Raw genomic sequence first — 14042 nt, 5'->3', positions numbered from 1 at the left:
GTAATGAGGACAGGGTCGGCCTGCCACTCATCCTCCCCGACATGGAGGGTAGAGGCGGGCGAACTTGTTGCGGCGGACTTCGTAGTCCTGCCAGCCCTCCCTGCCGGTTTCGAATCCGGTAGAGGTAAACCGCGTCGAGCGCGGTAAGTGGTTCCTTCCGCCGTTGCGATACGGCGGATGGTCGGAAGATCGGTCTTCTGGCGGCTCGGCAGCCGCTGCACTGTCTCGGAAACTGCGGCACGGGTCGCGGGAGCGAGTCCCCGCACGAAGTAGTGCGCGAGGGACTGTTTGGAGAACACTGCCGTGCACCGGAACGCGGCAGTTTCGAGCCGATCCGCGAACGTGCTCTCCGTTTCATGAGATTGCTGTCGCGCCGTCGCGACAGCGTTGTACGCTTCACCCAACACGTCGTCGGTTAGGTAGCGTTTCAGGAACTGGTTCACGAGCCCCGGCCAACTCACGTCGTCGTGTAGTTGGCCGGCGCGGAGGCCACGCATCGTATAACTCGTATACAGGCGCTCGGCGTCGCGCTCTAAGAAGTGCGCGAGGACTCTCACCGCAACACCTTCGGTCAGGTGTTGCGAGTTGAAGGTTATCCGAATGTCTTTCAAGAACGGCAGCAGCTCGATCGGGTCCGTACCGTCGAAGCTACGCATCGTGGGACGGATCCCACGACAGCGTTGGACGTACTTCGCGATCCGTCCCGCGTCACCTGAGGTGACGAGCCTCGAGGTGTTGTCCAAGCGGTACATACGATAGTCAGCGACGGCGTTGAACTCCTGGATCATCGTATGCACCGGCTCGAGCCCGGGCTCGGCGGGACCGAGCGTGCCAAAGGCAGTGACGGGTAGCGTACGGACGTCTACCGGACCTGGATGCGCGGTGTTACCCGCCGGCGGGTAGCCGCCCCAGCGGGGATCGACGGAGAACATAGGTTCTCCGGATCCGCGAGCGGCCCCTCCACGGTCCTGTACGTCTGCGTACGATACGCCTTCCATCTGCCGCCTACTTCCGGGGATAGGCGGCAATGCTTGGGTCTCGGACGCGAGATTCGCGCCCATCGGAGGACGGTTTCCTTCCGCAGTCCGACTGGCGTCGGCGCCAGTCGGACGCCAAACTTCCGGAGCGACGGCGCTCGGAGGTACGGCACCACCGGGCCCTCTCGTGGGGGCACCGGGCAGCCTTGCGGCTATGGTCCGTTCCATGTCCCGAGCACGCTGTCGCGTAGCTTTGAGCTCGGCGGAGAGGTGCGCGAACGCACCCAACTGCTCTGGTGACGGGGACGGTCGACCGTCGGGACGCCTCGTCGAGGCCGGCCTTATGGGGCGACCTTGCTCGTGCAGTACGGGCTGTGCGAGGCGTGAGTCTTCGACGAGCACAAGTCGCGAGTGTAACTCGTCGACTAGTGCTCGGAGATTCTCCAAGGACTGGCTGACTCGATCGAACCTCCCTTCACGTAGGGAGCGGAGCTCGTCCATACATCGCGAGTAGACGGCGTCCGTCACGTCTATACGGAGTGAAGTACGGACTTCCTCGATGTAGTTAGCTATGCGATCGAACATCGCAGCCGCTTGTCCTTCGGGGGACTCGGGCGACGGTTCGCGGTCTCGGAGACCAGCGTCGCCGTCCCCGAACGGTGGTGATGGTGCGTGCATAGCGGCCGCCCTCGGATCCGCCGGTTCGGACCGGATCGAGGTGGCGTATTCTTGACTCATCTCAACGCGTACGGACGCGGAGGAAAAAGAAAGTCTTCTCGGGAAGATCTCGGGGTCTTCCAGGTCGGGAGACCACTGTAGCATAAACACCCCCAGACGACTGGAGGTGCATGCGCAGTTGGACCTGTAGACTCCGGATCGGAGAAGGGGTGAAGCGGGCTAACCAGCTACGGAACCGGGCTCGGGCCCGGGTAGCGGTGGTAGAGCGGGAGCGAGCAGGGACGCGCGCACGCACGAGCGGATCGACGCCTCGACGCCCCGGAGCAGCACTGGGTGACGTACCAGTGCTGACGGGCGGAGGCGGTTCCGTGCTCGCTCGCGTGCTGCGCGTCCACTCCGGCTCGGCTCCGACTAAACGCGCGCGAGGAGCGAAGGTGACGTTTAGAATAAGCTGGGTCGACTGGCCTTGGCGGTCGGTTGAGGACAAGCCCGTGCTTGTCGCCCTACGCCGCCGCCGGTCCGCTCCGTATTTAATATACAAAACAATCTATCATAACGCTACAGTACCGAGGTACTTTAGTGGGCTACTGTAGTGCAGGTCGGCCTGCACTGTAATACTGTAAGCTATGTCGAGGCTGACAGTACACATATCACCCGTGGTGCGTGCGCGCTTCGTTCGCGCGCTGTACACGTGTGCACGTGTATGCGCATGTCCCTTGTCCCCGTGGCGTACACGTGGACACGCGCGGTGGTACTGTAGAGCTCGAGGCTCTACAGTAGCTGATCTAGTTCTTGATCTAATCTAATTTAAACCCCCAGGGGGGGGTTATACTACAGTTTACAGATGAGGAGACTACTCTTCCAAATGATATTCAAATTGTATCAACAGGAGAAGGAACTTATGAGCAGGCAACGTTCTGGCGCAAATACATTGATCCCATTGAGAAAACTACAGAGCGTGTGAAACTGAAGAATGCGCTCGCTGAGCACATATGGAATCACGTTGGAGACGAAAGTGATTCAAGTCAGTGATTTAGTTGCTGCACTCTGACGTATGTTGTAATTTCTCAATCGCCCGTCTAGGTAAAGTACTGCGCACTTGTCTCATTATTCCGCCTACACAATCTCACTATCGTACTCCCGAGGCGGTTGGGTGAGCATGTCAGAAAGGCTAAGACCACGTGGGCCAACAAGGTTGGGGAATTCAGCCTCAGAATCTTCATCGTCAGTCATACTCTTTCCATTGCTTTCCACCCTCGCCCTTTTCGTAGTCTGGCCTGACCTCTCTGTGGGCCCAGCTTCATGATCTGAAGTTTGTCCATTTATGGTTGGGGCTGACGCCGGGGCTGACGTCTCGATATTATCGGGACTCGATGCCTCTGACCGCTGCTCATTGACATCACGATTGGGAAGTATATCACGAGAGGCATCTCGAGATGACGAGCCACGGAGCTTGTTACTGCAGGTTCCTGCTATGCCCTGGGCATTATATCCCTCATAATCTGCTTCATTCATTGACATTAAAAGCCGTTTGTGCAGCAGCCGCTTACCCATCATCCGTTCCTCGTCAGTTGCATCAGAATCCTTCGCAAAAAGTAGAGATTCAGCCATATTCCAGTCCAACCGCCTCTTTGCAATTAACAGTTCGCGCTCCTTGGTTGTCGCTTTGCGCTCATGGGCGGCACTGTGAACTTCATTGAAGTTTTCTACGGACTGTGCCATCCTACTTGCACCTGATTCCATGGAATTTTTCTCATTCGCTTCCTTTTGCTTGATCCTCTTAGCGGCCTTCCTCCCAATAGGACGTTTGTCACGCCTCTCGACACCACCTGTGTCAATACAAGCATCTGTTTGAATGCCGGACTCATCCGCCTCCCCATCTCCTGGACTCTGATTTGCCGGCGTTCCAACATCTCTATTCTCCGTAACGCCTCCACTTTTCAACATACTGGTGTGGGAGGATGAAAAGTCATAACAACTCTTGTATGGGAACGGTCTGCCGATTCTGTATTTTGGGTTACGGATAATGTCATACACATGAGACGTGAGGTCTCTGTCATTATAAACAGTAACCACACATCTCTCGACCTCAGCCGTTCCTGGCGCCCCAGTCAGGCTCATAGAGTTGATTCTTTTCACGGCGTCATGGTAAGCAGCACAGAGTGATTTAACTTTGCTCCACATCTTTAAACAAGACGCTCGCGTTCGCCCGTTCCAACGACGTTCATCCAGCGGTCCTCCATTTCGACCACCGGAGCAGGCAAGCGACGGCCTATTATTGTCCTTCAGGAACTCCTCCCTTATTTTCTTACTGTATACTGCTGACTTCATCCTTGTGCCGTAAATAGGCGAGCCTCCGGCGACGAAAGCTGCCTTACAAAGGGCCAAAAGCTCCTCATCCGACCACGATAGACCCTTTCCCTTAGCATTCGCAGGTGACCGGGTGGACATGTTGTGTCTCAAGAGGTGTATTTGAGCTGTATTCCAATAAAAGATGGGAAAGATTGTGGGTTCATGCGCCGAGGGGATGAGTCTTGAGTTTCGATGCCGTCTGTCGAGAACGTCGGCGAAAGAAATAAAGTATAGCGAGCGCAGTGCTGCAGCGTCTCTCGAAAGTTTGCTACTTGCAGTGATCGGACACAAAACTCGTGATCCACGAAGTCGACAAAGTCGGCCGAGGTCGACCTATTTTAAATTTGTTTTATTGAAGCAAGAAATGGCCCCCAAGGGTTAGGTTTGGGTGTCATGGTAGCCCAAAGTTTTCCATTTTAGGGCTGGAATTGGACCAAACAAAAAATTTGGGAGCGCACCCCGCCACCCAGTGGGTTTGGTCCGTGCCGGTGGAGATTAAAAACACCAGGTGGCCCCAAAAAAATCGTTTTACGTTTTCGGTGGCATGGGTGGAGATGCTCTTAGCGCTCCTCCTATGGAAGGTTAGAAGGCGCTCCTAGGTCAAGAGTTGCAGGGGAAAGGAGTTTTGCGCGGGAGAATGCGTGTTGTCGTTTATACTTAATGGCACCTATATTTAGTGTTACTAACGATTGCAGCTCAACCAATCGAGATCGTTTAAAACGATTTTTTGCATTGTATTCAGCATGCCAAATACAGTAAGGCAACGTGTCCTGTTTTATACAAGCTTTCACAATGGCCCAGCAATGAAGTTTTGTGGGGTGTCTTTATACTTAATAGCGGCACTCTACTAGCCCTTTTTAAAAATTTTCTGCAATGATTTTGCCGAAATATGATTTCTGCATTGCTTTTTATCTATTTCTCATTTTTAGTTACGGAATTCTGCCGTGCGTAAACCCACAAATTCCTGCACTCTTGATGCACAGTATGAAGCATCGCTGATCCGGGAGACGTCACTGACCGGGACATCTCTCAGAGGAGGCTACAGGGGGGTACCCGATTTAGTGCCTCTATATATAGTGTATGTCCCGGTTTAGTGCTACTCTAACTGCTCTACACCAAAAGGTATGATAAACAAGTGCCCCCCGGGCCCATCCAGCAGGCTACAGGGCACCACTCTGCTTGGTACTAAGATATGAAAACTGGTAGATTTTCTGTGTCCGTTACAGTTCCGATAGGCACAAATGCGTTGCTCGCACAACTTTGAGCCGTTGAACAACTCAAAGTCAGAGAGGCCATGGAAACAGAAGCTCTAGAAGAGGTGGAGAGAATTATGGAGGAAATGGATGGGTCTAGGTGTGTTTCATCTGGGCGAACTGAAGCAGAGCATACAGATACAGTGATGGAGGAGATTTCTAATGCTATTCAGGCTCGTTCTCTCTCTTTGATCGAAGCAGCGAATGAGTTCTCAAAATTAGAGGCGGCAGCGGTAGCTCTCTCGCTACCTGATGCGTCTTCACATTTGGGCAAGGCTAGACGCATCATATTTGAGGCTCTCAAGCCACAGAAGAAGCAGAAACAGACGACCTTGACGGGTTTCCTTAGTTAAATACTATATTCAGTCTTCTTGTTAAGTTACCGTTCTTGTGCCAAACCCGATTTAGTGCCTATTTTATCACGCTACACGGGGTAGCACTAAATAGGGTACCCCCCTGTATTGATAGGCTCCTTGGCTGCCAAAAAGCCTCTTGGAGTCCAACAGTTCACACTGCCGCCCCTGCGTGGCAAAATGTCAGAGGTCTCTCTGCTCCAAGCCGAGTTCTTACATACGTGGATACATGTGTACTCCATTTCTTATATCTCTGCTTTTCATCGCAACCGAGGCCTCCGTATTTATTTTCCTCTCGCCGAGAGACAAGCCTTGCCTTGTCTATTATGGCCTCGCTCACCTCCAAACACTCCAAAGAGTTCCATGTTGGCAAAGTTGGGGCTAACAGAATCCCCGGGCTCTCAAACAACCGCGTCCACTTTGCTCCACAGGTTTGGTTTTACAGACCCTGACTCTACCTCCCCATGTATGTATACATCAAAGCAAGCACCATCGGTGCAGACCTGTCGTATTTGGATCGCCGGGTTGCGCTTGTCATCATTTTCATTGTTATTGCCGTGATGGCCGTGCCCACATGCTACGTTAGCTTCCTTATTCGTGACGGTTTACGCACACCGCGGCAGCGACGACAGGTGCTCCGCAAGCTGAATAATGTACATCATGAATACGTCACCGCCGCTGTGCCCGGCCATGAGCCTGTGACGTGCCCATTTTGTCAAGCACCCCTCCAGCGGACAAGGACGCAGTCTGTCTCTTCGCTATCACCGGCAGAGCCGCTATTGAACGGAGCCGCGCCGGTGGTGCGCAGACTGCGATGTGCGCATGCCTTCCACGGGGGATGCTTTACAGGTGAGCTTCCTGCAACGCCTTGGTCTATCCTGACTTGTCCGGTTTGCGGAGACTCAGACTGTTCGGAGTCAACTCCGCCGACTCTTTCCGAGACACGAGACCAGGACGCTGATTTTCGCATACAGCGACTGGCAGCTCAGCATCCAGAAGTTCTAACGGAGCAGGTCGTGGAGAAACTCGAGGCCGAACGACCGAATCTTTGGCCGAATCCGATGACGTGGTCATATTTACTAGCAGAAGGGGGAGATTTAGGCGATGGGGGTAGCGCTAATGGAGATGGTGATGATGGACAGGGCTACTATGAAGACATCCCTTCTTCTCCAGTGTCCAGTATCCATGATGGACACATTTGAAGGTCACCCGTTTGAAGGATGTGATTGTGACACTGCCGGAAATAGGGTGAGCTGGGGACGCATGCAAAGGAATGCCACGCCCAGTCTTGTTGGAGGTAGGAACATCAGTGTTGGGTGGGTCAGTGGTGGTCGTAGTAGTCGTCGTCATAGAGGTAGGGGACGGGGCGTTGCAAAAGTACTTGGGAAGGGATCGAAGTGGGATACAAGAGCATGCCGGACCGGGAAATGGGGGGTAACGTAATAGCAATGGGAAACCTGGTAGGGGACATGCAGGAGGCGGGTAACGGAGATCCTTTAACTAATACCTACCGTATTCATATTCTCTTCCCCGTGACGTGAACGTCATGAAGTCAGCTGATGAACATTGTGTCTTGCATCATTCAAATAAAGCACTGATTAACGAGACTATACGACGGGACGCGCGACAACGGCCTACTTCTTCTTACTCGGGCGGGGCAGCTTAGTGCCCAGCGCTCTCTCCATTTTCACGATAATCTAACGGCGACCACAAGCACAAATCAAGGTCAGCTGGGATGTCGGGCACAGTGGCACCATCGGCGTGAACAAAGACAACAGCACAACCGGGCTCTTGTTGGAAACCTTACCTGTCCGTTCGGAATGGCCTTTCCGTTCTCGTACGTATTCACCACGGCGGGCTTCTCGTTAATGGCCTGGGCAAGCTTCGCCTGGGTCATGCCCTTCGCCGAACGCGCCTGCTGGATGGCCTTGCCGAGGCCGAGGCCGACCTTCTTGTCTGTGTGGGCGCCCCCGAAAGATGAAACAGAAAACGTGGTGTGTTAGAACGAAAAAACAAACCTGGCCACTACACGTTTGTGGCGGGACGTGACACGCGTGGGATTACTGGGGGCGGGGCACGATAAAGGGTGACGTCAACATACGAGCAAGGACGTCGGTTTCGGCGTCGAGCTTGGCCATGGAGCTGTCGCCAGAGGCCTTGGTGTTAGAGCCGGCGGTGACTGCGCGTTACGAAACACACAAAAGAGAGCAAATGACGGCGGACAGGTGTCAGCGATATGCGGATATGTGGGGAGCGGGACGAGGGTTGGAAAGGGGCTTGGTGTGCGAAGGCGTACACTTGCGCTCGGCGGAGCTGCCTGGTCCAGACTCGAGCTTGCGGGAGCCGGATGGGTTCTTTGAGCGCATGACAACTCTGCTCCAGTCCTGGTTGTGGCTGTCCATGTTGAAAGGAGATGGTTTTACGAGAGCTAGGTAGAGGAGAGTAGGACGGGAGTAGGCGGGCGAGGCGAGCGGTGGGTTGAGGTCGGATAGGTGGGGGGAACAGGGAGGCGGTATTTGGGGGTAGCCGGTCTTAAAATGCATGGGGATAGTGGACTCGTCCAGATGGCGCTCTGGCGTCCTCTAATGCACAGTGCGCTGTTTTGGCTGCTGCTACGTGTCCACGGACCTGATGGGTCCACGTGGACGTCGAGAAAGTTCGAAAAGTAAGAACAAGTCTTTAATGTTTTCTAGCGTTGCGCTCGCTAACGTAACAAAGGCAGAAAGACGGTTTACATTGGCTTAGTTGACCACGGTCTGCCCATACTTCCAGTTAGCCGGAATGCGCTTCGTCTTCTTGTAGTACCTGGCGAGGCGATGAATACGGCTTTCGATGAGAATGAGTCGGAACTTGGCGTCCTTATCCTTACGATTCCTGTCCAGATGCTTGCGCACAGACACGGCCTTCTTGATAAGCATGTACAGGTCCTCCGGCAGCTCAGGGGCAAGTCCCTTGGCCTTGAGGATGCGCAAGATCTTGTTCCCCGTGACGGCGCGCACCTGGGTGATGCCCTGCGAATCGCGCAAATACACGCCGATCTGCGACGGCACGAGACCCTTCTTAGCCAGCTTGCAGATCTGGTCTGTCACCTCGTCCGCAGAGGTCTTGAGCCATGTGGGCGGGTTGCGCTTGTACGGCAGCGACGACTTGGAGATACCCTTTCTGCGCGCGCGGTGAAAACAAGTGGATGCGGTACGCGCGAAGGAGGGAATGCATGAAACCGCCAGCACGAGGATTAGTCAGTACTGCAGCAATCATGGAGATGTAGGCCGGATGATCCGATGCCGTGGCGGCGGGCATCCATCGTAGGACGGGTTTCGTCGCGTTCGCGCTTGGTTAGTCCCCGCGGTGGTTGGAAAATAGGACCACTTACCCTTTGCTGTGCATGCGACCCATCGTGGAGAATTGTGTTTGCAAACAAGCAGCGGCGTAGGGTTACGACGGTTTCGGTGTGCTTCGATAGGCTTGGTATCGCGAGCGGCAACAGCGAGGGATGATCACGAGGAAGAAGGGCAGGCGCGCCGGCCGGCGACTTTGGGACTTAGGGCAAAAGCGGAACATTACAGCTGGAATGGTGTTCGAGTGGTGTAATGCAGTGGGATGTATACCCCGTCAGTGATTGGGTACCAATCACTTGATGCCGGCCAATCATCATCCACCAATGGTTCAATTGAAAACCATGTCTGCCCCACTCTTGCCCAAGTAGATGTGCTTGCATCGCCCCCATCTTGAGCAACACTCTCCTCCGGCCCCATCAATCTCATCTCCACTTCCTCCTCGCCCTCGACCCGCTCCACCATGTCTACCTGCGCCGCGCCCGCGCTCCCGGCCTTCCTGGAAGCAGCCGTGCGCCAAGCCGCCCGCGTCCCCGTCTGGACGGCCTTCTACGTCCTCCTGTCCGACCTGACCACGTACACAACACTCTTCGCGGCCGTCGGCACTGCCGCCTACGCGGCCTACCGCGCCAACGCCCCGCTCTTCAAGTCGCGAGACGCCTCGCTCCACAGGGAACAGGCGTCCCTCTCCGAACAGCTGGTCGACGAGAACTCGCGCGTCCTTGGCGCTTCCATGGCCCTCGCGCTGCCCGTCATCGCCACATGCTCCATCGTCTTCCTCTTCTTCTTCCTCAACTCCATCGGCGCCATTCTCACCGCGCTCTCCTGCATCTCTGGCTTCTTCTCCGTCGCCTTCACCATGTGGCCGCTGGGTGAGTCGCTCGCGCGCCGCCTGCGCGCCCTGGGCTTCGTGCCTGGCACGGAGGGCACCGTCGAGATGCTCACGGTCACCCCCATCGCCACCTTCGTCATCGGGCTCTGGCTGCTCACCGGGCACTGGTCGCTCAACAACGCCATCGGCATTGCCCTGTGCATCACTTTTGGCTCGCTGTGTAAAGTCGAGTCGCTCAAAGTCACCTCCACCCTCTTCACGGGCCTCTTCGCCTACGACATCTTCTTCGTCTTTATCTCGCACCGCTTCTTCGGCAAGAACGTCATGGTCGAGGTCGCCACCTCCACCCCGGTCAACCCGGCCTCTGCTGTCGCAGACTTTCTCCACCTGCCCATCGACCCGGTCAAGAACCTCGCTCTCCCCGCCAAGCTCATCTTCCCCTCCAGGAATGGCCATCACTCCCTCCTCGGCTTGGGCGATATCATCCTGCCCGAAGTCTTCCTCGTCTACTTGCTCGAAGTTGACTTGCGGAATCGATCCGTCCCTCTCTACAAGGGCTACTTTGCTCGCGGCTTAGTCGCCTACGCGTTCGGCTTGCTGGCGAGCTTCTTTTTCAGCTTCACGTTCCAAGCCGCCCAACCCGCTCTGCTCTATATCGTCCCGGCCCTTATCTTGCCCACTGCGCTGCTCGCGAGACGCCGCGGTCAGCTCAGGCAGCTTTGGGTCGGCGTTACAAAGAGGGAGGATGGCGAGTCCGCGGCGGATTTTTCGAGCAGATCGAGTGTCGGGTCGGGGGAGTCTGGTGGAAAGGATGAGGAGAGTGCGTCGCTTTTGGCGTAGATTGGCGCGCGGTGTTGGTATGAAGGAAAATGGCTGCCCCACATGCCATTTATTGTGAGCAGATATTTCAGAATGGTGCTCTAGAGGATTTTTAGTGTGCAGACGTCGAGAACGGGATATACAACTGACGTGCAGTTTTGCTCTGTTTCAGACACATGTCGAACAGTCAACGAGGTTGCTGGTCTACTTTGCAACCGCTGTACAATAGCCCACATTCGACTGACCTGAAGCTGGCGTCGTCTGCGTTTAATGGGGCTTTTTATATATATTTTTGTTGTTATCGTGGTTGTTGATACGAAACTACACTAACTTTGTATAGATGAGTAGCCAGATATATGGCTTCGATCGAGGGGTCAGGAGACAACAAATGGTTGGTCCTTTGGAACCTCGTTTCGCGCTTTCGCTACGCACTCGAGGCGATGATAGGGTACACAAAATGAGCAAAGCTGTTTCCCGGCGGAACCGAGCTAATTCGTGTAGAAAGAATACCGTTTTGTGCGGCGCGGTGGTGGGCGAGCTGTGGCGGTGTTCGTCAACGACCATACCGATGCGCAGGCATGACCCTTGAGGACGTGTGGCCCCTTGTTTCTATTTTATTTTTCGCTCTATTTTTTCGATTTCCTCTTGAAAAAGTAAATGCTGAAATGGGACATGGGCTGCCGTTAGGGTGGGTGTGTAGTGCAACGGCATCTCTCGGGCGTCGTTGTCCCCCGTACAATTGCGAGACGTAGTCATCGCCTCGTTTTTATAAGTGCCTATCGTGGCGACTTGCCTTCTCGCTGCGGCGCGCCAAATTCTCGAAAAGGGCTATTTTACTGCATCAGTTGCGTTCACGTAAGCCCGCTTCAACAGTCGACGATCAACTCTACCGAGTCTGGTTCACTTCTGTTGTCTACCCGAAATCATCCACGCTCAAGTTTCTTCCGTTGCGTGCTGGACGTGGTTTTCACTGCGCACAACTTTTTACCCGTTTTTGCAACGCGCGAGGTTGACGTATCCTTGGTCATTGCCTGCAAAAATGGCGGACTTGTACGCCTCCGCCCGGAAGCCGATCAGCTTGTACAAGGACAGGCGATATGAAGGAGGATTGGTAGGTTATTCAGGAATACCCCTTGCACTAACGAAAATGAGTTGCGCTACTTTGTAGGACCAAGAAATCTGACCCAGCAGAGACATTGTCAACTAACCCGATTCTAATTCCTAATTGCTTGGGTACGCTCAGCGGGAGCGAGAGTCAAAGCTTAAACTGAGCACGACTCTCTACGTCGGCAATCTCTCTTTCTACACACGTGAGGAACAAATCTTCGACTTGTTTTCTCGTGTCGGCGAGGTAAAGCGCATCATCATGGGCTTGGATCGCATCAAGAAGACGCCCTGTGGCTTTTGCTTTGTCGAGTACTTCACCCGCACAGACGCTGAAAAAAGCGTCCATTTCATCTCCGGGACGAAGCTGGACGAACGTACGATTCGCGTCGACTATGACATTGGTTATTCGCCGGGACGCCAGTACGGGCGTGGACGCTCTGGTGGACAGGTGCGCGACGAACATCGTCTGGACTACGACCCGGGACGCGGAGGATTTGGCAAGGCGAATCAGACCGGCATGTCCGGTATGGATATGTGGGGCCCGCAAGGACCTGCGCCTTTGCACATGGGATTCGCGAGGGGACGTGGATTTGGGCCACCATTCCCAAGGGGTCGCGGCCGAGGGAGAGGGCGTGGAAGGGGGCGAGGGAGGGGATGGGGCCCTCCCGGCGATGGGTATTATGGTCCTGGGAAACGAAGCAGGGATGGTAGGGATGGTCTTGGACCGGATATGGGATATCCGCCTATAGGCAAGAGGCACCGCGGTGACGGTGACCATCGGGAGAACGGCATGCCGCCACACGGTGGTGCGCCGACGGGGCCACAGTCGGGGCATGGGCCCCCCGGACCTGGACAAGGGGCCACCCCTGGCGCGATGGCTGTGGACGGGGCGGCTAATGCTGATGGGGAGAGAGGAGGGGGTGAGGGGCGATCTGCAAGGTTTAATAAGTACGCGAATGGTGGGCAGGACTAGAATGGTTGAAAAGACAAACAGAAGTGGTGGACATACAGTAGAGCTTGGGGGGGCAGGTTTGTTGTTCTAAACTGAAATGGAATACGGTTTTGACAATACTAGACAAGAATGCTTGACAGAAATATCCCTCGTGAGGTAGATCGCTCGTCCCTTCTTTCTTAGAGGACATATGCTGACCAGGATCAGATATCGTCGCCTGTAATCGAGCTCAGCCCCTCGCGATAAGTCGGGTAAGTGAGGTGCGGGAGTAAGAGGCTTTTCATTTTACTATTCGAAACCCTCTTACTCGAGTGCATGGCGTTGCGGCCCGACCTCTCGCCGGGCATTGGACGCTCTGGTCCAACACGATCCTTACCGTGCGCGTCGATGCCCATTTGCCCTAGAAGCTCTGTCGCAAACTTGAACGTCTCCCTCCTCGGCGCAGGTTGATCATCAGAGAGGTTTATCACGGTGAGATGCCCTTCATGTACGGAGCCTGTGACGGCGGCGGTGATAGCGGACACAATGTCATCGATATGGACAAAGGAGAGGACTTGGTCGATCGCTCGGATGGATCTGATTCCCGGATTGTCGCGAAGTGTGCGTAGGGTGTTACGACCAGGGCCATAGATACCCGCGAGACGTAAGATGGTGAGGGGAACTGAGATGGAGGTGGCGAGACGGCTCCATTCGGATTCGGCGGCGAGACGACGCTCGCCAATGTCGGTGAGGGCTTTAGGGGGACTTGTTTCGTCGATCCAGGCGCCTTGGTGGTCGCCATAGACAGTGGTGCTCGAGATGTATCCCTGTGGAAAGGAAGGAAGAAGGGAACGTGGTTAGTGATTGCGCATGTTAGCACATGTGAGCGCATGTGAGCGCATGTGAGCGCATGTAAGCGCATGTGAGGGTGGCATGGGTATTGCATAAGCGTTAGCAGACGTACGATCCAGGCGAGGGCGGAGGCGGCGGTTACAACGTCAGCGTAGTCCCTGAGGATGCGGTCACCCTTTTGATCTGGTCCCGTGGTGATGACGACATGGGAGGTGGATTTGAACTGCTCGCGGAGGAATGCGTGTGCCGCTGGCGCATTTTGATGGAGGTGTATGGCGCGAATGTCGTGCTTTGAGGCGCGTTCAGCCGATGCAACGGAGAAGGTGGTGCCAGAAACGAGCCAGCCGGCGGCTCGTAGGCGGCGGGCGAGACGCAGGCCGACGTAGCCAAGGCCAAAGACAAAGACGTGGCCGGGAGGCACGGCGTAAGCAGGGATGAGACGCATGGCCGGGGATGGGGAGGGTGGCGGGAGGTTGGTCAGCATCGTGGAGGCGAGGTGCGGGGGATTATAGAGAGCAGGATGGTGCTTGTTGTCAAGTCCTTGTTGTGGAGG

At 55.2% G+C, this 14042-nt stretch overlaps 4 protein-coding genes; 2 read left to right on the top strand and 2 right to left on the bottom strand.

The window, feature by feature from the left end:
- Positions 1-6131: 6131 nt before the first annotated feature.
- CHC_T00008287001 (Multiprotein bridging factor 1) lies at positions 6132-8094 on the bottom strand. XM_005713956.1 is given in 6 exon segments: positions 6132-7247; positions 7248-7310; positions 7421-7569; positions 7715-7792; positions 7910-8015; positions 8016-8094. The coding sequence occupies 4 exon segments, from the start codon at positions 8013-8015 to the stop codon at positions 7248-7250; spliced, it is 396 nt and encodes a 131-aa protein (XP_005714013.1). The 5' UTR covers positions 8016-8094; the 3' UTR covers positions 6132-7247.
- Positions 8095-8270: 176 nt separating this feature from the next.
- Positions 8271-9089, bottom strand: CHC_T00002855001 (hypothetical protein). XM_005713955.1 is given in 4 exon segments: positions 8271-8354; positions 8355-8775; positions 8987-9009; positions 9010-9089. The coding sequence occupies 2 exon segments, from the start codon at positions 9007-9009 to the stop codon at positions 8355-8357; spliced, it is 444 nt and encodes a 147-aa protein (XP_005714012.1). The 5' UTR covers positions 9010-9089; the 3' UTR covers positions 8271-8354.
- A 322-nt stretch (positions 9090-9411) lies between these two features.
- CHC_T00002854001 (hypothetical protein) lies at positions 9412-10620 on the top strand. The gene has a single exon (XM_005713954.1). The coding sequence runs from the start codon at positions 9412-9414 to the stop codon at positions 10618-10620; it is 1209 nt and encodes a 402-aa protein (XP_005714011.1).
- Positions 10621-11638: 1018 nt separating this feature from the next.
- On the top strand, positions 11639-12679 carry CHC_T00010116001 (Nuclear cap-binding protein subunit, putative). Its single transcript, XM_005713953.1, has 3 exons — positions 11639-11710; positions 11843-12240; positions 12409-12679. Exons 1-3 carry the CDS (start codon positions 11639-11641, stop codon positions 12677-12679), a joined length of 741 nt encoding a protein of 246 aa, XP_005714010.1.
- Positions 12680-14042: the final 1363 nt, after the last annotated feature.

This window comes from Chondrus crispus, genomic scaffold, assembly GCF_000350225.1.
Source record: "Chondrus crispus Stackhouse genomic scaffold, scaffold_159, whole genome shotgun sequence".
Taxonomy (NCBI): domain Eukaryota; phylum Rhodophyta; class Florideophyceae; order Gigartinales; family Gigartinaceae; genus Chondrus; species Chondrus crispus.
This window is presented reverse-complemented; position numbering and strand designations above follow the sequence as displayed.

Coding starts and splice junctions, on each gene's coding strand:
- CHC_T00008287001 (XM_005713956.1), bottom strand. CDS start 8,015: ATGGACAGCCACAACCAGGACTGGAGCAGAGTTGTCATGCGCTCAAAG. Junction 7,793..7,909: donor CAGCTCCGCCGAGCGCAAGT/GTACGCCTTCGC, acceptor CGTAACGCGCAG/TCACCGCCGGCTCTAACACC. Junction 7,570..7,714: donor CGAAACCGACGTCCTTGCTC/GTATGTTGACGT, acceptor GCGCCCACACAG/ACAAGAAGGTCGGCCTCGGC.
- CHC_T00002854001 (XM_005713954.1), top strand. CDS start 9,412: ATGTCTACCTGCGCCGCGCCCGCGCTCCCGGCCTTCCTGGAAGCAGCC.
- CHC_T00002855001 (XM_005713955.1), bottom strand. CDS start 9,009: ATGGGTCGCATGCACAGCAAAGG. Junction 8,776..8,986: donor GGTCGCATGCACAGCAAAGG/GTAAGTGGTCCT, acceptor CCGCGCGCGCAG/AAAGGGTATCTCCAAGTCGT.
- CHC_T00010116001 (XM_005713953.1), top strand. CDS start 11,639: ATGGCGGACTTGTACGCCTCCGCCCGGAAGCCGATCAGCTTGTACAAG. Junction 11,711..11,842: donor GGCGATATGAAGGAGGATTG/GTAGGTTATTCA, acceptor GGGTACGCTCAG/CGGGAGCGAGAGTCAAAGCT. Junction 12,241..12,408: donor GGCATGTCCGGTATGGATAT/GTGGGGCCCGCA, acceptor GAAACGAAGCAG/GGATGGTAGGGATGGTCTTG.